We start from the raw sequence: 24,917 nt of genomic DNA on the forward strand, positions 1-24,917 counted from the left end.
TATATATTTTGCAGGTGTGTATGCATACATTTATTTTCTATTGTTTGTTTTTTGGGTCAGATGTATATGTGACTAAAATTTCATGCCAAAACATAACAGTAAAAAATTGGGTGTACATTATGCAAGATGTAAAGGAATAAAAATTACCAAAGATTTCTTACCCCCCCCCCAAAAAAAAACCAATATTCGCAATATAGGAAATAGTAAAATAATTGTAAGGAATCTCTATGATGATAGAAGTAAAATAACCTATGGAATTAAGGAAAGGCGAGGGAGAAGTTGGCGTTAAGTAAAGATGTTAAGCGCGATAAAGAACCAATCACAGAGCAATCTGCATGTCTGCCCTTAAAATGAATCCTGGGTCTCCACTGGCTATGGACGTGACATAACCGTGTGACCGAGCCTCTGCCCTCTAGCGGTCCATGTGCTGGGTGTCTGGACAGATCCATACGCATGTAATCATAAGTCAAAGAAAAACTGGGTTGAGACCTATAGAAGAGAAAAAATGGCGATACCCATTTAAATTAATAGGTAAGCTGTGTTGTCCAATATGGTAGCCGTTGGCAATAGATGGCTGTTTACATTTAATTAAATAAAATGCAGTTTAAAACTCAGTCCCTCTTTTGCACTAGCTACATTTCTAGTGCTCAGTAGCCACATGTGACTAGTAGCTGCTGTATCGGACAAAGCAGAGTAGACCATGTCCGATATCTCCAAGGTTCTGTCAGATAACACACATATAGATAGGTTGGCGAAACAAAATGAGAATGCAAAAACCACGTGATCTTTATAGTATTGCTTATACTATAAGAATAGTTGAATTCAGTAGGATAGAGAAGTTACACATTTTTCTTAAGATTATATTCACATTTACATCTTTATTAACAAGCATGTTAATTTATAATTTTTAAACATATCCAGTTAAAAACCAGTGCTACAGGTGACTTGTTAAGTTGGTACCACTTTTGGACGACATGAATAAAATAATGATATTTTTACCATTGTAATTTAACTAATTTTTCTCTTTAAAAACTTTTAATTTAAAAATATGATTTCAGTTCTCCCTACTATTTTAATATTTTCAACTGCAGGCTATATATATATATATATATATATATATATGAATGTATATGTTATATATGTATATTCAGTTATTTAATATCCAAATATTTTAATGGAGAGAAAACTGGAGTGGAAATGAGATATTAGATATTTATTATTTTAGTCTTTATTTGATTCAATGACCCAGGTTACTATGATTCCTTTTGTCATTATTATTGTCATTTTATATTTCTTGGGTGTCATTATGAAACCATGAGAAAATGATTTTATAGCATGTTTTCCGGATAATGATTATCCAACATGACTACGCCAAGAACTAATAGAATTCTCCTTAGTTCTATTTACTATCATTTTACCCCCGTTCCTCGTATCTTTTAAATGTAAATATTTTATAAAATATCAAAATCTCAAGTTATTTGATCTATGAGTAGTTTTTTCCCTTTGGATTTTCCATTTATATGCTTTGTCTGTTGCTTCAGCAGCTAACCAGTAGCTTCAAATAATTCAGTAACCAAAGACTAGGAAATAAAAAGTTGGCACATAAAGATATACATGTATATATTATTTTAGTGGAATTCTTATTAATGAGGCATTAAATGAAAATTATTTTAGATTGGTAGAATTGTTTACTTCAGCACTATCAGAAATTCAAATTTATTTAGTCTCTGCAAATTCTGTGTACCCTCTTTTATTTTTTCAATTATTAATTTTCTTTGGAAAACACATGTGGATATTTGGCCTTTTTTTTCATCTTATTTAAGCCCACTTGTACTTTACGTAACGATTTTCTTATGACTCACAAAGCTACGTAGAAAGAAATTTAAAAGGAATAACCATGCAGAATGATTTTTTCCTTTTCCTCTCCATTGCACATAGCTGATTGTATAGCAAATTATAACAACCAACTGGATAACAAACAAACAAATCTGATGCTCCCTGAGTCAACTGTTTATGGTGATGTGGACCTTAGTAACAAAATCAATGAGATGAAAACCTTCAATAGCCCAAATCTGAAGGATGGGCGTTTTGTCAATCCATCAGGGCAGCCTACTCCTTACGCCACCACTCAGCTCATCCAGTCAAACCTCAGCAACAACATGAACAACGGCAGTGGGGACTCTGGCGAGAAGCACTGGAAACCACTGGGACAGCAGAAACAAGAAGTGGCGCCAGTTCAGTACAACATCATGGAGCAAAACAAGCTGAACAAAGGTGAAGAGGCTTGCACGTGTTCCCATCTGTTTCTGTGTGATACTCTCAGCTCCTCGACTAGATGTCGAAACTTGTCTGCGACTAGCAAGTAAACTCTTTTCTTCTGTCGCTGAGATTTTCTTATTTCTTTGGTTTCAAAATTTCCAGTGTCGAAGAGTTAATTAGCACAACAATAACCTTGGAAAATTTATTTTATAATGATATCTAAGTATTTTCAAATGGTTTTGAGATTAATTTAAATTTAACAGCAGGTGAGGGATTGGGATGGACAATCTTTTATTCATGAGGCAGATGTACAACTGTCACAATACCTCACATTTTCAATACATAGGCTATCCCATTCTTTCCACTAGAGGACGGAAGATAATTGCTTCTATGTGGTCGTATAAACCAGTGGCAGTTTTATATCAACCTGAAATAAAATAATTAATTAAACTTGAACTGGAGAAGTGGTTCCATTTGTTGTATGTCTCCCACCTCATGTGGTTATTAAGACTGCTACAATGTATAATTTTAGAACCTAAATTTCCTTGGTTGACCTGATTGAAGTCTGTCCGTATAGAACCTAAAATAAATTGAGTTTAGTATTAACTTGAAATCGCAGAATAGTATTCTGTGGCCTGAAGGAAATGTTTCTGCATTGTAATGTGCATGAGTTGGAAAAGGTAGGTGTTTGATTTCTTTGTAGTCCTTCCTTTAGGCTACTGCTTTAATAACATGATTTGCAAAGTTATACCTCTAGGAAAACCAGGATTGCTCTAATGTGAATAGATGGGGGCAGTGCAACCCCTCTAGTCCAGGTAAAGAATACATTTTCTGGTAGATAATTGGAGATATAGACTTATTTTCTTTAGGGTTGAGTTGGTAACATTTTCTTCGAAAATACAATTTATCGCAGTTGAAGATAACAAAAATGTAACTTAAAACTTTCAGTTAAGTTAATATTATGTTTTAACTTGAGAATGAAGTCAGCTAGCCTTTTCTCAAGTTTAAAAAAGTACTTGATTGGTAGAATAACCCAATTTAATAAATCTTGATCGAGACTCCTACATAAGTTCATGACAAAGACTGATAAAGATGAATAGGACAGTTTCTGTAATCATGGAATTTGCAGTGGTGATTCAAACTATTGTCACATTATTCCTTCATAGTGTATGGTTCTACTGTGGACTTCAGAAAGCCCTGAGAGCCTCCATACAAATATTTCAGAACTCTGATTTATTGTTTATACTGCTTGTAAGCAGATTTGGTATGTCAGACTATAATAAAGAACCTGGAATATAACTAGATGACAGATTATTACTGACTACATTCCAGTGGTGAGCTTATCATTTGGATTTTCACCTTTGCCTAAGTAAGCAGAAGCATTTCTGGGGCAAATTAAGATATTTGGTTTTTTCATTATTATGGATATATATTTTTTATTAGAAATAACCTTGCTGACAAGTTTCAGTTTTATTTTTATGTTACTGTGATTTATTTTTTATGATCTGCAGACATATTTTTTTGTGATTTCTTATTAAAATCATATTGTATTATTAAAATTATGTATAGTTTATATATATTTGGAGTGTTAGCCTTTTTAAATCCTGACTATCTGAATACAACAATAAAAGAGAACAAAGGCAAATAAATGGTCCAATTTGTTTCTTTAGTTACTCAGAAACATAGATAAAGCAGAGATGTGAAATTGCTCACAAAGCGAAAATAATTTTTTTTTTATCTGACTTGTCTAGATTATCGAGCAAATGACACAATTCCTCCAACTATCCCATACAACCAATCATACGACCAGAACACAGGAGGATCCTACAACAGCTCAGACCGGGGCAGTAGTACATCTGGTAAGTAAGGTGAACCAAACTGCTCCTTTAAAAAGCTGGTACTTTCCAAGATTACAAATTGGGTGCTAATGGAATGACGTTTGTAGGTGACATGTCTAAATCACTTTATGTAATTTGAGTCTCAGGCATGGTCTTGTCTCTGTCATTTGAGGGACTTTCCACTCACTAAATCATTTTATGTTCTATTTGGCAACAAAGACTGAGTGTCCTATTTTCTTTCTTGTTAATGAGCTTTAGCAAAGCCAGAAGAAACGTGTCTGCCTAATCTTTAAAGGCAGTGGGGACTTCTTTTCCCCCTTGGCCAAAATGTAACTAAAAATGTTGCACATAGAGTTAACCTGCTAAATATGTTGCCATTTGAAAGGAGCCTATAAAAGCACATCATGTTTGAGGAGGCCTGAGCAGAATCAAAAGCCTGAGAGACAATAACCCGAGATTCAGGTCCAAGAGAAACCTGTCTCAGTTAATCATCTCTCTACGATCCCTCAGTTCTTGCTCTGAAGGCCCGTAAAGCACCCTCCCAGCCTCAGTCTGTAAGTGCCTCCCCAAGCCGCCCTGAGGCTTCTTCCCTGTGGTCTTCCTGCTGTTGCAGCTGTTTACCAGCTGTTTTCCCCATAGGGGCTGCAGATGGGAGCTTGCTGGGTACTTAAGTCGTGTTTTTCTAATTAAAGGCAGCTCGTTATTAGAACTAACATGTGGCACGTCACACCACGATGAGAACAAGACCGACTGATCTTGACTCTAGCAATGTTTCTCCCGGAGAGCCTAGAAATGCCACTTCCCAGCAACTGGATGCAAGTTGTTCTTAGGGGCTTTTAGCCAAGAACAACAATGCCTCTTCTGTAATGAATATGGCATTTGCATTTTACTGTTTTCCCTGAACTAACACGCTGGTTTGGCATTTTCTAGCCTGTGTTTCTGTTGGATTCAAGGGAACTTAGAAATGGCCCTTTATGTTTTAGATTTACTCTGATTCTATTATACGTTGTTTGTTTGTTTTAACAATTAACATCTTATTAAATGATTTCTTTTTTGAAACTAAGTCAATCCTGAATTAAGAGAAGTATTTCAAGGATCTACTTTTAAGAAAATCATATGAAGTATTTTAATATTTGATTATCTTATGCCATTTCAACTTTGAATTTTTAGTCACCCAGAGAAAACCATATCTTAATGGGAAAGTAAACAGTGATTCTAGTTGTTAATGTTTAATTGACCTTCAGTATCCCTCAGCTTAGATACATAGGTCTGGATGTTCTACTATTTGATATTCTGTGACTATATGGTAAAAAGATGTAAAGATGCATGATGGTAATTAAGGAAGAGAACAAAGCAAGTAAACAGGCTACAGGAGACATCTGCACCAGGCCTCTCCAGACTGATGGAGTTGCTACAGTAGATGTATATCAGGAAATCCAGCGGAAGGCGCAGGTTCATGTCTCGTCTAGAACACATGCACAGTCATCCCAGTGCTGACACCTGAGTGGTGGGTGAGAGAATAGAGACACATACACGTAGTACTGATAATCGTAGTTTATTAATAACAGCCTGTCCCTAGCCCACGCTTGCTGCAGTAACATACCAGTACAAGAATATCTGGCTTAACAAACACTGCCATTTGACTGAAAATTCCCAAGTGACAAAAATATCAAGGTTCATTGAATATGGTCAGACCTGATTCATGTATTACGTGACTTGGAGAAGGATTGGATAGGGTTAAAAAAATAAGACCAAGATAATTCACTGATATAAAGGGATGTTATGAGAAAAATAATTGTAGACTCATCGTCTATAATTCACATATGAATCTAAAATGTAACATATTAGAAAGAGGGATATTTTATCCCAAAATACTTGTTGACCTAAAATTTTCGTTAAAATAAATGCTCTCAAATATATAGCCTCCTGTGTTTAAAAAAAAAATAATGCCAAATCTAAAATGAGAACACTGGAACACTTAAATAATTGGGCTATGTCAAACTACTAAGGATGTTCAAGCAACATCATTTTACCGTAAGCCATCATTGTGTAGAAACAGTGGCTGAAAACACTTCTGTCCCTTTTAAAAATCATTTTTCTGCTTCTTTTGTCATTAGTTCAATCAGTCATTCCAGCTTTTATTTCATCTGTACTTGCCTTTCTGAAGGAAACTAGTAATTTCATTGTGCCTAAAACATTTCAATGGACAAGTACAAATTATATATATTCAGTGATTTAATGCAACAGTGGAACTCTAATAGATCGTATCTGTATCATATTGTGTTTTAGGTTCCAGCAATTAAATAATAGAAAGGCACTCCAGAAAATATGTCTACAGCTCATTTGTTTAAGATGATAATCCATAATGCAATTAATTGCTGTAAGAAGATCACTATTAATGATATGACTTGAAACATTCATTCATGGTTTTATTGCTTTTTTTGCTATTTATTTTGCAGTTATTCATGGCAGTACTTGCATTTTCTCTTGTACAAAGTTCTGTTTAAAATTAATGAAAAAGCGTGTTTATCTCTGTATACATAAATGAATTATAAAATCATATTTACAAAAAATGATTAACTTGTGACTAATAGAAAACGTTTAAAGGCCAGAGATCAATGGCTTGTATTTTATTTCCTTTCTAGGGAGTCAGGGGCACAAGAAAGGGGCAAGAACACCCAAGGTACCAAAACAGGGTGGCATGAACTGGGCAGACCTGCTTCCTCCTCCCCCAGCACATCCTCCTCCACACAGCAATAGCGAAGAGTACAACATTTCTGTAGATGAAAGGTAAGAGGAGTGTCCAAACAGATGTAAACAGTGTAATATGATTGTTTCCGCCCATTTTAAGCAATTATTAAACTAGGTGGCCAAGAGAAGACAGATTCCTAAGGTCCACAAACAGTTGGCTTTAAAGAAAACAGTGCTGGTCAGCAGGAAGTAAAAATTCTCCTTGCTGCTTCCATAAAAGGAATTTGTGCTTCAAAAGATTCTTTTGGAACCTAGAATAGAATAGAAAAATGAATACATATTAGCTCATGTGTATATCCTGTGTGTGTATACATAATTTAACATATGGATATATGATTTTGTGATTTTTGAATATTAGAACTTCTGTGACATGTCTTGAAATTTTTGTAAGACAGTCGTGTGGATTTATACCACAACGATGGTATCCTGAAGGCTATTTGTTCTTAGATATTATCACCGTATGCTGAGAACTCTTTGTAGAAATGTGAACTTTGCTGAATTGTTTCTCCCAGAGACTTAACAAGTATAATAGTCCACATGACAGCAATTAGGAAGTTAGTTACCTCTTCCTCACTCCAGAATCTGTAGAACTGGACATGGTACCACCAAACAAAACAAAACGGCTGCTTCTTTAAACCAAAGGAGGAAAACTCCTTTAAGATGGAGAATTAACAAATACATCATAAAATATACCTGAAAATACAGTCTTTTCTGTGACTGCTGTAAAGACATCATTCCTTCATTCTCCACACACAGAAAAGTGTATCACTGTGCCCAGAAACAAAGTCTCTGTGCTTCAATTTTCTAATAATCTTTTTATAAAATGCATTTTTAAGTAAAATTCTTATATAAAAATATTTACAGGGAACTCTCATTATCCACAATATTTATACGTTTTAAAATTCTTGTGAACAGTGAGTTAACAAATGTTGAACCATTGGTCCTAGGGGAAATACGGGGCTAGGTTCCTTCTAACCTCTAGCCACAACATATTTGTCAGCTGACCAATAGATAACCTTGTTTTATGTATTTTTTTAAAGATGCTTATTTAATATATATTGTTCATTTATTAACATGGAACCCAATAAGTCATTCCTCAGCAAAGCTTATTTCATAGATATATTTTTTTAAGGCACATCACAGCTTTCTAAGGCTTAGAAACACGAAACAGCGCTTCATGAAGCACTTCTTTTGAGGGCCATTTTAAGAGGGAAATCGCTAATATAAAGCTGAAAACATTTTGACAAACATGGCGGTAAATAAACCACGGAAAGGACGCTTGTTTACTGTGTGAGAACTGACACAAGAAAACAAAGCGTATCCTTGTTTTACCTCGGCTGGGAACATGCACATCAGGCACTGAAATTTTTGGTCTCTTTGTGAGTCTGTGGGAATGACCATGAAAATGCCGTAGATACCAATTTTGGGGTTTACAAATAAATGACACCGAGTCAGTGAATTTGCAGATACAGAATCTGCAAGTAATGAAAACAAAACTGTATGTTTGGTTTGGTTTGGTTGGTTTGGTTTGGTTTGGTTGGTTTTGTTTTGTTTTTAGAAACAGGGACTCACCCCAGAGCTCAAGTGATCCTCCCATCTCAGCCTCCCAAGTAGCTGGGACTACAGGCTTGTGCCACAGTGCCCAGCTAATTTTATTTTTATTTTTTTGTAAAGATGGTATCTCATTGTGTTGCCCAGACTGTCGAACTCCTGATCTCAAGCGATCGTCCCGCCCCAGCCTCCCAAAGTGCTGGGATTGCGGGCAGGCATGAGCAATTCCACTTGACCTGAGTGTATTTTTAAAAACGCATTTCCCAAGCTGTTTTAACAACATTCATTGCTGCTTTGGTTCACAAAAATAAGAGGACTAAAATGAAATAAGTAAATATAGGTTAAAAAAAAAAGAAGAAGAAAAAAGAAAAAAGATATTGGAGCTGCTACTGTGCCCCAAGGAGAAAGACTGATTCTAATGGAGAAGACGGAAGGTTTTGTGATTGGCTACGTTTGTTCTTGATCTGGACAAATGAGAAGGTTCTCAGTTAAGAAAAAGGGGTTTTATGGACATGGGACCACACAGATGTGGACTCCTGGAAAACTAACATGAAACACATGGTAGGAAATGAGAGGGTGCTGGGACAGCCAATGTAAGCCAGATTATGCAGATACGCCAGTGTCTTGCTTAGTCATTTATTTTATTCTTTAAACAATTAGAGAGCCATTTCTTACTTTGAGGAGCACATGAATAACCTGTGTATGATGCATATTAATGTAATTTTGGAAGTCATGGAGTGATTGGAGGCTAGGAGACCAATTAAAAGATTGTTGCAGTAGCACGTACAAGAAATAAAAGTAAGAGAATAGATTGTAGAGAGTTGTTATTGATAGAATAGAAATGAATTGGGGAGTCATTTGAGGGAGAAGAAAAGTCAAAGATGACGAAAACATTTCTAGTTTGGATGAGGAGGCAAGTTGCTCAGCTGTTTGCTAATAAAGAAAGCAAAAGAAAGAGGCAAAAAGGGAGACAGTGAGATTAGGAAAGTAAAGAAAGATGCAAAGAAACATTATTTGAGCATCAGCTTCCCTGAATTCAGGTAAACAAGGTGGATGGTAGAGAATGAACAAGAGAAATGGGTAACAGAACCAGTTTATATAATGTTGTACATCATTGCCCTTATAATTAATAACATACGCCCTGGGATAAGAGAAAAGAGAAAAGCATGATTGTTCCCCAGATCCATCGTGCTTCCCACCCAGCTCCAGCAGAGGAGGAGAGGGGCATTTTATTGTTGAATGTGAATTTTTCGCTCACCATCCTAAATGCAAGCCAACAACTTCATTTTGTGTTCAACTGAAGAAATAGTGATCTACTATAATTTGAGAGAAAAAAATGGGTAGTATTGGATTAAATAGGTTGACCTCCAGTATATCTTTCTCTGAAAGGATTTTTAAGAGTAATTTTTCTTGGCTGGGCACAGTGGTTCATGCCTGTAATCCCAGCACTTTGGGAGGCTGAGGCAGGTGGATCACTTGAAGTCAGGAGTTCAAGACCAGCCTAACCAACATGGAGAAACCCCGTCTCTATTAAAAATACAAAAATTAACTGGACGTGGTGATGTACACCTATAATCCAGCTACTCTGGAGGATGAGCCAAAAGAATTGTTTGAACCTGGCAGATGGAGGTTGCTTTGAGCCGAGATTGCGCCACTGCACTCCAGCCTGGGCAACAAGACCGAAACTCCATCTCAAAAAAAGAAAACAAGGGTAATTTTTCTCTAAATGTAGCAACTCGTCTTCAGGTCCTCTGTAATACCATCTTTGAGCCTTTTAGAGAACATATTGGAGGGACAAAATACACCAAATACATTTGGGTTGTACTAAATTAAGCCATGTTAAGTATTTTTTTATTGTATGACTTCTAAGACCCTATAATATGCTAATGTAAATTACAATCTCTTAGAGAAAAATAGTTTATGCAGTAATTCACAAACCTTGTGAGGTAAAATCTTTTTCAACAGTAACTCCTTAATATGAAAATTGAAAAACAATTTAAAGGTGACATTTCATTACTATCCAAATAGTTTATTTGAATAACCTGCAGTAAGTCTACACCTCCTTATCATTTATTTTAGCTATGACCAAGAAATGCCATGTCCCGTGCCACCAGCAAGGATGTATTTGCAACAAGATGAATTAGAAGAGGAGGAAGATGAACGAGGCCCCACTCCGCCTGTTCGGGGAGCAGCTTCTTCTCCAGCTGCCGTGTCCTACAGCCATCAGTCCACTGCCACCCTGACTCCCTCCCCGCAGGAGGAACTCCAGCCCGTGTTACAGGATTGTCCAGAGGAGACTGGCCACATGCAGCACCCGCCCGACAGAAGGTACGTTGTCACTAGCCTTCTTTGCTGACAAATCAGATAATTTCTCCTCCTCAGTGGAAGTTGTTGAATGCTATCCCATGAAGTAATTTCCTTGTCTCAGAAGCCTTTTCTTGCAGTATCATCCCACAGTAAACTTAGGTGATTAACATATCAAGTCATATTGTTGACCACTGCATTAGATTAATTGATCCTAGTGAACTTGCAACCATAAAATAAGATGTATTAATACCCACTTATAAAAGTTGCATTCATAACCACACAGAGATCATGAATATGGTGTGCTAATTCTGTAACATGCTATTGACAGTGGGTGTTTTTGTACTTTAGTTTTCTTTTGGCATTGGTAAGTCACTTCTTTGGTCAGCAGAAAATAGATTTTCTTTTAAAATTAAGTTTACGTAATAATGTGTTCCCTCATAACTGTAGTGTCACAGAAGAATGAGTTTGGCATATTCTTTTTGTGTTGACCTCAGATACCTTTATTTTGGTTTAGATATGAGTTTGGAGCTTTTTAGTCAGATTGTTGTGTGTGTGTGTGTGCGCGCGTGTGCATGTGTGTGTGCTTAAACTTTTTTAAACCTATGTTTTGAGCATCCCCAACCAATACGTTTTTGTGATATACAATAGCTTCACTTGTCATTTCCACCACATAAAAACTGTTACTGCATCATTTTAGCTCTTCTCTCATTGTTGATGATTTTATTTATACTGTTTTTTTGCCCTTGACACATTATATATTATTTTCTGTATTCCTAATATCATTTGAAATTATATTATTTGCCTCAGAAGAGGCTCCTTTGATATTCTCGAATGAATAAGAAACTCTGATTTTTGTGGCTTGAATTTTGCTCTGTAGATTAAAACAGAATTTGGCAATATTTATCAGCTCTTCCATTGTTAAGAGATTATCACCAGATTCAAATTACATATACTGTAAAAACAAGAAAGTAGTGAAGCTTTCTTCTCTCTGGCAGTGAGGAAGTTTGATTGTCAGACATTTTAAAGGAATATTATTAACCCATGCAATGTTAGAAAATTGAGAGCAAATAAGGCACCTCTTTCCCATATTAAAGTCACAGACCATCTGTGCTACTCTTAGCCGATGAGAGACTAAAAGAGACCATTTAGTTCTGAAATATCTAAGAGTTATTTTATTTTGTTCCCTTGTATTACCTGTTTCCCTCACCATTCCTGTCTCTATTCTCAGGGTACCCAGTATTTTCTTTCTGGCTAGCTCTTCTTTTGTATTCCTTATGTCCTCCTTTCCACAGAAACAGAAATCAGTTTTCCTTCATCTGTCTGGAATGTCCAGCCTCTTCCTCTTCATTCAGTTCTCCTTCTCTTCATGGTTAACTCAACTCGCTTCATGCCTTCGTCTTCCTTGGCCTCCCTTCTGGCTCCATGCTCCCCACCTGCTTCATCTTGTTTAACTCCTTCTGCCTTCCGGATTCACATTCGCACCTCAGCCCACTGCGTTCTGGCTTAGAGTGTACTGCTTCGATCGGTCCATTGAAAGTAACCTCCTAATGGTCAAATCTGAAGGCTTCTCGGTTATCATACCTACGCTTTCTGCCATGATGGCCACTGTATAAATGGCTGTGAGAATCAATGGATAATGTGTGTAAAGCATCTGAAGCAGGGTAAGTATTCAAACATATTAGCGCCCTACAGCCCTCAGCTTTACACTCTCATCCCATAGCTTGGTTCAACTCTTACATTCTGCTGGTTGTCAAATTTCTTTACCCAGCCTAATTCCTTTTCCTGAATGCCACAGTATTTCCACTTGAACTTCACCCTGTGTCCAAATCCAAATTCTTTGTCTTTGCACTTGGCTCTGCAAACTTGTCTTTTCTTTTATGTTGATGGCTGTCTTGTTTAGAATTTTCAACCATTATTTATTTGACCAGTGTTTTAAAATAAAATGACTGAGGGAATAGGCAAAAAGCATAAATGGTACCTTTGTCATTTTGAAATCAGCTTAGTTATCCTACTATTTAGTTTTTTCCTAGCATTCTACAGGTGGGGTTATTCATGAAGTCACTTCAATCCAAAATGGCCCTTGGTTTTGCTCCTTAGTTTCCATCCCTACAGCTGCTCGGGCAGGCCCTCCATCCCTGTCCCATGAAATCTGCCTTATCCTTAAACCCATCTCCACTTTTCTTCTCTCTGTTTTTCTGTTCATTCTCACAATATTTTTATTTGCACACAAGAAGTCTGGTAATGTTCCCCCATTCAGAGTCACATATAGTATTTAACCCAATATTTAAAGGTTTTCACAATCCTTTTCCTTTTATTTAATTTCCCCCCAATTTCATTACATATGCTTTTTTTCTAATTAGTCTGTTTTAAAGTTCCTAAATTTGCCTGAAACTCATCAACATCCAGGTCTTCTCCATCCTCTTTCCTGATTGGCTGGTAAGCACCCCTCATCTTTCAAAGCCCTGTTCAAATGACACGTCCTCTGCCTGCCTGGCAAAAGTCAACCCCTCTTTTCTTTACTCTTCATAAGAGTCTGTTCCCATCCCTGTTACCACACTAACCAGTTTTCATGTTGCATTAGTATTTGCTGTTTGTATCTCTGTTTTCCTATTTAAATTAAAAGTTCTTTGAAGGCAGAACTCATCTCATTCACGTCATTGAGTTCTGCAGAGCTTTCTTCGGTAAAGTATTTGATGAATGGAATTGGATACTATGGAAGAATTGGAATTGACCTACTGTCTATCGTTTTAGGCTAACGGATGCTTAGAACTTGAGGCAGATATATGTAATTGGGTAATACATTAACTATCTGCATTTACAATCATTTGACTATTTTCAGCCTTTCTCAAAGGTATGATTTTCAATCTGTAAGGGTATTATGGATTTTATTTCCAGGGTCATTGCTGGAAATAACAATGGGCACTAATAAAAAGTAAGTGAAAGCCCATTTTAAAAAGTGCTTTAAGTGCTTTTTTATGATTAATGTATATTCTATATGTTTACTATAGAAATTTTTGAAAATACATATAAACAAAATGAAAATGTAAAAGTCCCAGTGATCTATGTAATCAGAAAATCACTGTGAAGACCTCAGTGAAGATTCTTTCAATCTTTCATCTCTACTTGTACTCACATTGCTTGGATTTATCATATGCCAATATTATTTCATAAACTACTCTTTTCACTGAACAGCGTTTTTGCATGTTGTTAGCTTCTTGTTCAGACACTTGTGTAAAGTATGTAAGTCTATTTAACCAATTCCTTAATATTGACCATTTTAATTGTATATACCTTTTGGATACTATATACAATGTTGTGATTTCCATCTTAAGTATGTGAATGAAGTCTCCTCTTGATCCCTTGATCTATTCTAATGCCTGCCCCGTCAGTAGATGACTTCTGACTCTTACCAGCCTGCCATTTCCCTAATGGTACACTCATAGATATAGATGGCTATTTCTCTACAAATCTCTTTCTGGAGCTTCAGACCCATATATCCAACTACTTGTTCCTGTAGATTTTTACTGCCTAAATATCATTCTGAGTGATACACGTATCTCCAGCCATAAATGCACTTTCCGAGTTACGACAGCCATTTTCTCTCACCTGCGTTACAGTAATGTTCTGCTAAGTGGTCTTGTTGCTTCAGCCTGGCCCCTCCTTCAATCTAATTCCTTGCTGCAGACTGTGCAGAGGCATTTTCCTAAATTGCAACACTGATCAAGTCTCTCCGTTGCTTAAGATCTCTCAATGGCTTCCCATTTTTCTTAAGATAAAGGCAAGGTTCCTTAATGTAGCAATCAAAGCCCTTTGTGATCTGACCCCTGTGTGCCCTGCCATCCTTACCCACTGCCACTCCCTGAACAATATCTGTGATGTCTTCACTCTAAGTTTCTTCTAGTTCCCGGAATAAGCTCAATTCTCACTCACCTCAATATCTCTGGACATGCTCTCTCATCTTCCTGGAACACCATTTTCTCCTCTCCTTTTGGAGCTAACACGTATGTATCCTTTAGATCCAAGATTAAATGGCAGGTCCTCCTCAGTAAATCTTTCCCTGATGTCCCAGCTTTGCAATAGGAGCCATATTTAAGTGTTCCCACAACACTCTGTATATCCTCTGTCATTGCATATTTAATTATTTGTCTCCTCCACTAGACTGAAGTCCCTTTAGACATGGATATCTGTTTCATTTAGCTGAATTCCTAACATAGTGCTCAAGTCCCTGTTTCTATCACTGTCTAACAAACCACTCCAAAATGTAGTGACCTAAAGTAATCTCATCATTTTATTCACAATCCCATGAGTCAGGAATTCTGAAAGGATTCAGCTGGACAATTCATCTCCAATCCATATGGCCTTGGCTGCTTGGCTGGGGATGGAAGATCTACTTCCAACTTAGTTTCTTCACTCATATGTCTGATGTCTCGATGCTCCTTGACCTCTGTCTCTTTCCACGTGGAGTCTTATCCTCCAGATCTCACCATAGAGTATGGACTTCTCATAATATGGGGTCTCAGGGTAATGGCACCTCTTTCATGGCAGCTGGCATCCAAAAAGACAGGAAGGGGAAGTTGCCAGGCCAGTTAACAACTACATTTAGAACTGATGCATAGTCTTGCTTCTGCCACATTGTATTAAAGCAATCCAGAGTCCATCCAGATTCAAAAGTGCTGAACTCATCTACCTCTCTTGGTTGGAGAGTGGCAAGTTCTCATTTCAGAGAAGCATTTGGAAGGGGAGATATTGCTATGGACATTTTGCAGAATACAATCTGCCATGGCCAGATACATAGCTTGCATTAAGTATGTTTACCTTAAAATTGAATCCTTACCTGTCATAAAGCATAAAGTATGTTACCTAAGCTCTGTTTGCCTGTGATCTTTTTGGTATAAATCTAGCAGTCTTTAGCATGGTAGGCGCACAGTAAATGTTTAAAGAATAAATACATTGATTACATTTATATTTATTGATTAGGGGTACAGATAGTGTGATACATTAATAAAATTACTGAACTTAAACCATTGTAACACTGCAAGTCTAATTATAGAAACATTAAAGACCTGCATTATTATGAATATTTCAACTTTGGCATTATAGTGAACTTCTAGGGCATTCCATTTTTGTCTAAAACTGGGTAAACTAGGTGATCAACATAATAGGAATTTGTCTTCTCTTTTTTTCAAACAATTGCTTGGAAAATCATATAATTAAACTTATTCACATATATTGTTTTAAAAAGTGATTGATATGCTTAACTTTATTGCAGTATAGTAAAAAGTCTCTAGAAAAGTAAAAGTTATGTTCATGTATGGAATAGATTTACTTGTTTTATTAATACAGATAAATTGAGGTAATAGTTACTTATACAAGAAATTGAAGCTACACCAGTGTTAAAACAAAATCTCAAAGGTATGCATTTTTCTCCTTTGTCTTTTGCCTGGTAAATGCTGTGTGGTGAATGGTATAAACACCTACTTTGATAAATTAATGACATCATTCTGCTTTTCTCTTGAGCATGTTTATGAGGGCATCATTCTTGCAGGAGGCTAGAGTGTTACGATACACAGTCATATACTTCTACATTATTTCAGAAGATACTGAAACCCCTCAGGGAGAAATCTAGAGGGCTGAGGTTCATTTGCGACAAGTCCCACTTGAGTGCAGCATCTTGAAATGGCTTTTTGTTTTCCAATAGAATGTATTACATATTTCAACTGTACATGTTTATCACGCATTCCCTGGGCTTGCCTTATTTACAGATGGTTTGAATAAATTTTTCTGTCTTTCTTCAACATTTGTAAGGGGTGGTTGTAGTTAAAAGCCAGCCCTTGTTTTACATGAAGATGTTTTTGCTCTACAGAATGTGACTTATCCAAACACAACAATGCTGGCATCCTTTCCTAGTGAAGTCAGCCTTTCTGCGTCTTTCTTTATTGAGGGGCAAAATAGTCCCCTTTGTGCTAAAAAGTCTTACATGTCTTTAAAAAGGAAGAAGTTTCTGGTGGTATTTTGGGTTTGTATGCTGACAAAGACTGTAAATTAACTTCTAAGTGTGGTATTTTATTGCATTCCAGATTAAACAATGGTTTTCCTCCTATGTGTATAACACTCCATATTGAAACAATTATCCATTTTAATCTCTTAAATTACTTCAGCTTTGGCACATTTTTCATATTTCTCCTAGTGCCACACACAGACACTTTAAATACCACCCAGAAATGAAAAATAATGCATTATATTAAAGAATGCTATGTGTGTATATAACAGATATAGACACATAATAATATATAATTACACGTGTGTGTGTATATGCATACCTTTTCAATGTAATATATTAGCTTTTATTTCTTGGTTTTTTAATACATCTGTATATGGTACATATCTCTCCCAGCTTATGTGTATACACACACACACACACACACATATAATACATTTACACTTACATATGTGTGTGGAAGGTCATGCCCTTGGAAATAAAATTTGATTTTAAATTCTACATTTGATACATGTGATCTGTGGCAACTTTGGTAAGACCCTTAATCCCTCTGAATTTCAATATCCTACCCTGTGAAATGATCATTTAAAAAGTAACTCAAAAAGTTACTGAATTAAATGAGTAAATCTTGTAAAATATGCTTAGCTACAAATAAGTGCTCATTAAATGAGTTAATTGCAGTATTTTTAATAATCATTTTTAATGTTTGTTTTCCATTTGTATTGAACAGATTTGTCAAAGTGTCTCAATTTATTGGGATAAAAAGCAGAACACGTTTTTCTTCAAAAAACTGCCATGCCACCCCAAAAGCTGTGCCATATCAAAGTTACTTTTCCCTCTCTGTGGTAGAGATCTTGGAGCAGGTCCTACATGGTTTTAACTTTATTTAGATCTTGACCAGATCCTGTCGGGTTTTGTTTTGTTTGCTTGCTGTTCAAATCTAGTTCTGTTAATTTAATTTAATGTAATTAATTGTTTTGTTTTTGTTTTTGTTTTTTGAGACAGAGTCTCGCTCTGTCACTCAGGCTAGAGTGCAATGGCGTGATCTTGGCTCACTGCAACCTCTGCCTCCGGTTTCAAGTGATTGTCCAGCCTCAGCCTCCCGAGTAGCTGGGATTACAGGGGTGCATCACCACCATGCCCAACTAATTTTTATATTTTTAGTGGAGACGGGGTTTCACCATGTTGACCAGGCTGATCTCAAACTCCTGACCTCAGATGATCCACCCACCTCGGCCTCTCAAAGTACTGTGATTGATTACAGGCATGAGACACCATACCCAGTCAGTTCTGTTAATTTTAAAACCTCAATTGTGCATTCCCAGACATCCTTTGCCAAATGTCCCTTCCTGTGGCTGTGGTGGCGTGGAGAAAGTGAGCGTGTTCTGCTTTTAAATACCTCCCTCCTCCTGCCTCTGCCAGGTGCAAATTCCTAGGGCTAAGACGGGGAAGATGGAATGAGAAAAGGGCAAACTAGATGAGGATCTGGTCTTCTGCTTGGTTAGCCCTGAAGACTATTCTTATCTCATCTTACTCTATGCGTATCTTAAGGGTGCTAAAGGAGAGGTGCTGAGATGCACTTGCCCCACTGATGAAGGCCTCAACCCTAGGCACCATCTCTAGGCATTTGCAGTTCTTAAGTGATTTATCCTTATCTTCAGGTAAACTACCAGTTGATGGCATTCATGCTGTATCTCTCCTAGCCTCCCAAGCTGTGGAGGTCACCAGCTGACCCTAGACCCTAATCTCAGCTGCTCTCCAGTACTGGTGCTCAGTTTGGCAGCTTGTGTAGAATCTATCCTCTTTACTTCTCAGGAGGGCAAAATTTGGTGAGGTGTTTTAATGACCTTTCCATCTAAAAGTCCTCCATTATGTCATCTCTTTAACCTTGCTTAGGGAGTATTAGGACTGTTGAGCAAGTCACTGACCAAGCAATCCTCCAACTAGAAATCACCATGTCTTCCTTTTGTGAAGGCAGTCTTTTAATTTAAGTTATTCTCTCAGCATTCTTCTCCCATGGGGATGACTTCTTTCCATGAATCTTGCTTTCCACTAAAGTTAAAATGCTCTGTACCTTCTCAGTCATCTATTCCCTGTGGATCATAGCACTAATGTGTTAGTGGAAGCATGGCTTTTAGCTGTTGTTATTCTTCACGTCTGCAGAGTTGGTTGAAACCAATTAATTGGTAACTGTTTACCTATATTGTGGGAGACTACTTCATTTTGTCCTCAACTCTGGTTCTTAAACTAATTCCAGGATTTAAGAAAAAATACCTTTAAATATTTTTTTAAAAAGATAGGATAACAATAAATGCAATAGGGTTAAAAATAGTTACTAATCTTTAATGAAACTCATAGCGAATAAATCAGAAAAATTACTCTTGGCTTCCATAGCTTTTATTTTAATAGAATGAAATCTAAAGGAAATTATGTCACATCCAAATGTGTACTTCTTTAAATCTTATGAAATTTTACTCCTTATAATGAAGATGAATGACTTCATTTGCTTGAAAAAGTAGGAGAGGTGATAAAAAAGAAAAAAGGGAAAGAAACATGTTTATGGAGCAAACTGTTTCAGGATGAATGTCAGTTGTCTTCAGTAATGATAAACTATGGGTAATATTTGAAATGCTTTAGGACAGATGATACATACGTGTATGTTTTCAAAACAAGTATTACTTTTCCTTTTTTAACGAAACGTAATCCAAATGATAAAACATAAGAAGGCTTAGAGATAACTGACTATATTTCTATCAAACTTGAATCAGAAGGTAACCCAGTGGAGCCCCTGGTTGTGAAGAGCAACTCAATATAAAATCAAACTTAAATATCCTGTGATTTTCCGTTGTTTTTCTGAACATATGAGCTCAAAGGAAGTAAAGATCAAATGTGCATACTTGTGAATTTCTTGGGTCATTTGCCCTTTCATGTCTTAAATAACAAGCTGAGCCAGACCTATTTCTTCATCTTCATACAGACGGCAGCCTGTGAGTCCTCCTCCACCCCCACGGCCGATTTCCCCTCCACACACGTATGGCTACATTTCAGGACCCCTGGTCTCAGATATGGATACGGATGCACCAGAAGAGGAAGACGAAGCCGACATGGAAGTAGCCAAGATGCAGACCAGAAGGCTTTTGCTACGTGGGCTTGAGCAGACACCTGCCTCCAGCGTTGGGGACCTGGAGAGCTCTGTCACGGGGTCCATGATCAACGGCTGGGGCTCAGCCTCCGACGAGGACAACATTTCCAGTGGGCGCTCCAGTGTTAGTTCTTCGGACGGCTCCTTCTTCACCGACGCTGACTTTGCCCAGGCAGTTGCAGCAGCGGCAGAGTATGCTGGTCTGAAGGTGGCACGGCGGCAGGTGCAAGATGCTGCTGGTGAGTCCTAACGCTTTTCACCAAGCTGGGAAAGAAAACTCAGTGTATGTATGTGTGTTGCTGGTTCTCTCCTGTGATCTTATGTCCTATTTGAAAACCAACCATTCTTACAGTTTGTTTTTTTTTTTAGTTTCCTAAGGAAATGACAGTCCAAGAATATGACTTCGTTGGATTATTCCCTTTTCCTTGACAAGACTTTTTAAATTATCTTTTTTTTATTTAATAAATCTTACATAATATGAGTGATAGGAAGCTACCTCATTTTTAGGATAGCCATAGCAAATACATATATTACACAAATCAATGTAATTTCTTTATACAGTCAATTAAATGAAGTTTGTTTTTTTGAATTGTTTTGTGTAGAACGTCACCAAAATCAAATTTATTGGGAGAGTTCTCATCTTATTTAAATAAAAATTCGGTAGGGGAAATAGATAAATATCCAAGTGGAACAATTTGACCTCTGGAAAATGGGCTTTTTATCCTTAATCTCCGTTCTCTTCATGTCCTCTCAAATTAATTGGGAAGATATGAAGGTATATGTAATGTGCATACATTTTCAAGCATAAACGTTCCATAATTACAGTAAACATTTTAAATATAATAATTGGGATGCAAGCTAATCCAAGTGCTTTTCATATTTTTCCTTTCATTGCTGGTCACCCATTTTTAATTACCATTTATTCATCTTTATGTTACAATTTATTTTTACTTATCTCCTTCTCTTCCCAATCCTGTTTAGAAAGTAAATAGTTCAAGAAAGAAAGGAATTTAAATGTAAGACGTTTTTATCACATGATTTTCATTTCTGTAGAATTAATATATACATTTCCATACATATTTTTGTGTGTTTGTATTTTTGATAGCCAAGAAAATCTAAATAGTAGATAAAAATGATCAGCAAGAAAGAGATACATTTCGGAGAAGGGAAAGACTGTCGCAACCAATTAGTTACTGGTATTTTACCATTTTATTTTTCTTAGTTTAATAACTACCACATTGGTAGTTTTCCATGGTCTTTTCAGATATTGAATTGGCCATTATTTTTTATCAGGGTAGAATATATTCAGAGAAAATGTAAATCACGTTGTAAAGTCATCTCTATATTTTATTTATCAAGAATGTGTTACAGGAAAAATATCTCTCAACTTATTATTGTAGAATATATATTTATTTTGGCCAGGTGTATATTTTATGTCATTCAATCAAATATTGTTTTTTATTCCTCTAGTAGCTGCTGAGTGTAATAAACTATGCAGACCTAATTATCTTTCTTAATAAATAACATCTAACTTTACATATAGCTTTTATTTCCTCCTTATTTTTTAATCTTCTGTAAAAAATGGTGAAATTAAGCATCTCAAACCACTGCTTTGAGAATACATGAGAAAATATCTCAGTTTATTAAATAGACAAAACATGGAAATAGCATGGAAAATTCATCTGTAAACGACCTTATAGCTCAGGGTCTGTGAGCAGTGGATGGCCTTACACAATAGAGTGAATAATGGGTTCAGTCTCAGCCCTAATTCTCTGTTTTCAGGGATATGTAACTTTAATTGTAATAGTCTCCATCATAGCTAGACAGAGTTTGATTTAATATTTCATTGTATTGTAATGTAGTGGCACTTCTGGTTTTCCTTGAGCTCATAATGTTAATGTACGAAACGTGCATTGGCCTCTGCTTATTGCTGTGTTCTTTTCAGGGAGTGATGGTGCTTGTCATGTGACTTGAAGTTAATGTGAATGAATGTCCAATCACATTACTTCTCACTTGGCTGCATTAATGTCTATCATTGAATATGCTTCAGTTATCTTTAAATGTGTTGATTTCACTATATGTACCTGCTGTTTGTAGCCAAAAGACATGTTGTCTAGGTCCACTTGAAGTTACCTGTGGTATGATAGAAAGTTCTGGATTGGTGACTGGACTTTCTAGAAACCAAAACCGTGGAAGTCAAACATAGGACCAATAGATCTCCATGGGCATTATGGATTCAATATGTTGTAGGTTGTAATACAGCATCTATTTAATACATCAGAGAATGTGGGAGTTTTGAAATACGCCGTGTCTAATTAGTAAATTCAGTTCCCACTGGCACCTGGGATTATTGTTTCTCCAAAACCAAACGTCTACCTCTTCCACCACCAAAAATAAAAGGAAGTCTTGGAGGGATCACCTTAAGTATCCAGAACTTGCAAATATTTAGAGGTAGAAAAGGGATGTAAGTAATTTTTGGCAGACCTGAATATGTGAGCTAGATCAATTTCAGACTACCTGCAGAGAACACACTTGAGTCTGTCTTCAAGGTATACTATAAATATATGTTTAATTAAAATACGAATGCCATTAGTACTGTTCATTTTTCTTAGAACATGAATTTCTTAAGAACTTTAGCTCTTATATTATGCAAAAATTTAATTGCTATTTTTGGTTTAACTTTTTAGTGAAGCTAATTGCAAAAATAATTGGAATACTTTCCTTTAACAAATAGGTATCATGAACTTTATAGAATAACAGCACTGTGGTTTAAAACAAATGAAATAAGCAGAAGATGCTTTTAGGGTATTTTCTCCAGTAAATAGCAGAGTGACAACAAGCCTATTATTTGCTAGAAGAGTTTAACCTTTTTTTGTTGCTTTTCAGAAAAATTAGGGCTGTTTATAGTTTTAATGTTTTCTTTTTGTTGTTCCTGTTGTAATTAAAATTCACTGATGAGTTTGGCTTGTGTTTTCTTTTTTTTTCTCCTTAGGCCGTCGACATGTTCATGCGTCTCAGTGTCCTAGGCCCACAAGTCCTGTGTCTACAGATAGCAACCTGAGTGCTGCTGTAATGCAGAAAACCAGACCAGCCAAGAAACCAAAACACCAGCCAGGACATCTGCGCAGAGAAACCTACACAGATGGTGAGTCCACTGACACGGATGAAAACATCTATGAATCTCGCCTGTTTACCCTGCCTCTCTAGGGCTAGAAAAGGCGTTCACTGACGTTAGAAATTACATTAAAAATGTATGAACAATCAGCTTCATATTACTTATAGAAGCAGTCTACTTACATATTTTGTCTAGCATTTCCTTGCAGTTTTCTAATAAGCTTGTTATTTAAAAAACAAAACCATTTGTAGATCCTTAATGTTTTTGGAAGTTATTTTATAGTTTCAAACGAATGGACATCACTATAGTTGAAGTTGACAGTTGAAGTAATGTCGTAGGTTTAACCTTTGTCAGATTTAGTGATAAATCCTCCAGAGTGTCCTCATTTTTTTATTTTACAATTTTTGCATTCAAATAGAAGACAATAAATGTGTTTGAATATTAATTCTAATGATAGTGGTGTTAAAAACAGTTATTTGGGGCACCAAAAGAGAAATCATCTATCTTCATGCCTTCACATACAGTATCCACTCTCACTGAAGAGGCAGCGTTCACATTCTCCAGGGAGCACAGGAGGAAAATGCAAACAGTGTGATTTTGTCTACAGAAAGCCTTTAATGAAAGTGCCTCAGGTGGCCCAGCATTTATTAAACCACCACCTTCTCATTTTATAAAACAACCCCACGGGCTTTGTTGGAAATTCATGTAAGATAAATTCTCTCAGACTCACTGCTCTTGTCAAGTTTGCTAAATTTGCTAAAGGGGTGGAGGAAGGAACTGTGTTACAGGCATAGTTCCCCCACCTCCTGGTCCTCTGCAACAAAATCTGATTAGGACTTTCATTACCAGTCAGCAATTTTTCAAAAAGGGCATCTTTTGCCATTATCATATGAAAGCCTAATATTATAGATCCTTATCCAAGGTTGCAAGGAAGGTTTTCTGAGGTATTTCTCCCTATGATTCCTACCACTTGACAGAAGAATTTAATACAAAGCTCACAGCATGATGAGCACAAGTAATTTTGCAATGAGTGGCTGTCCATGCTATTATCTGTACTTTATTCTGAGTATTTTCTCTCACTAGCATCTCTCTGATATTAGACTACATTAAATACTGGCGTGACATAGCGCACCTGGGCCTCCTGGCTTCTGCCCAGGACTCTTTTGTGAGTGAAACTGAGCTGTCAGAATATTATCTGATTTTGAAGGGTTATTACAGTGGCTTTTTGCATGTTTGCCTCTGTGAAGGGACAGACACTAGGTATAAATCCCCCAACTCTACCGGCAATTTTACATTTATGGGACTACTATAATGGCATTTTTCATGTTTTATGGCTGTTTTATCAAATTTTATTATCTAGAAGAGAGTGCTCCTCACTGAAAAACTGACCAAACAGCAAGCCTCGATGGAAACACATCTAAATTGAATACATAAGGGAGAAAATCTGGCCTAAAGCCTTGTGTAGATCTTTCTACCACTTATTTATACTTGTTCAAAGGGGACTCTGGCATTGAGTGATGCTTTTTGAAAATGTTTTCAATAATGTAAGCATGCCAAGTTAACAAATATTGTATCACACTTATAAATTACACTATGCTTGAAAATTGTCTATGTTGGGGGGTGGAGCAAGATGGCCGAATAGGAACAGCTCCAGTCTCCATCTCCCAGCAACAGCGACACAGAAGACCGGTGATTTCTGCATTTTCAACTGAGGTACTGGGGTCATCTCACTCGGGAGTGCCGGACAATCGGTGCTGGTCAGCTGCTGCAGCCTGACCAGCGAGAGCTGAAGCAGGGCGAGGCATCGCCTCACCTGGGAAGCGCAAGGGGGAAGGGAGTCCCTTTTCCTAGCCAGGGGAACTGAGACACACAACACCTGGAAAATCGGGTAACTCCCACCCCAATACTGCGCTGTAAGCACACCGGCACACCAGGAGAATATATCCCACACCTGGC

The 24,917-nt window shown here is 36.8% G+C and overlaps 1 protein-coding gene across 3 annotated transcripts in view; it reads left to right on the top strand.

Annotated features, from left to right (window-relative positions):
- The window catches only part of ROBO1 (roundabout guidance receptor 1), a 1,175,986-nt gene that overhangs the window by 1,130,319 nt on the left and 20,750 nt on the right, over positions 1-24,917 (top strand). For 2 of the 3 annotated variants that reach the window (XM_026457249.2, XM_026457251.1), the window contains 6 exons: positions 1,939-2,274; positions 4,011-4,118; positions 6,743-6,887; positions 10,479-10,727; positions 19,682-20,085; positions 22,839-22,991. In XM_026457249.2, the coding sequence (XP_026313034.1) occupies positions 1,939-2,274; positions 4,011-4,118; positions 6,743-6,887; positions 10,479-10,727; positions 19,682-20,085; positions 22,839-22,991 (1,395 nt within the window). The remainder of the gene's footprint in view (positions 1-1,938; positions 2,275-4,010; positions 4,119-6,742; positions 6,888-10,478; positions 10,728-19,681; positions 20,086-22,838; positions 22,992-24,917) is intronic. The other variant, XM_026457257.1, reaches the window with a different exon arrangement.

This window comes from Piliocolobus tephrosceles, chromosome 2, assembly GCF_002776525.5.
Source record: "Piliocolobus tephrosceles isolate RC106 chromosome 2, ASM277652v3, whole genome shotgun sequence".
NCBI lineage: Eukaryota > Metazoa > Chordata > Mammalia > Primates > Cercopithecidae > Piliocolobus > Piliocolobus tephrosceles.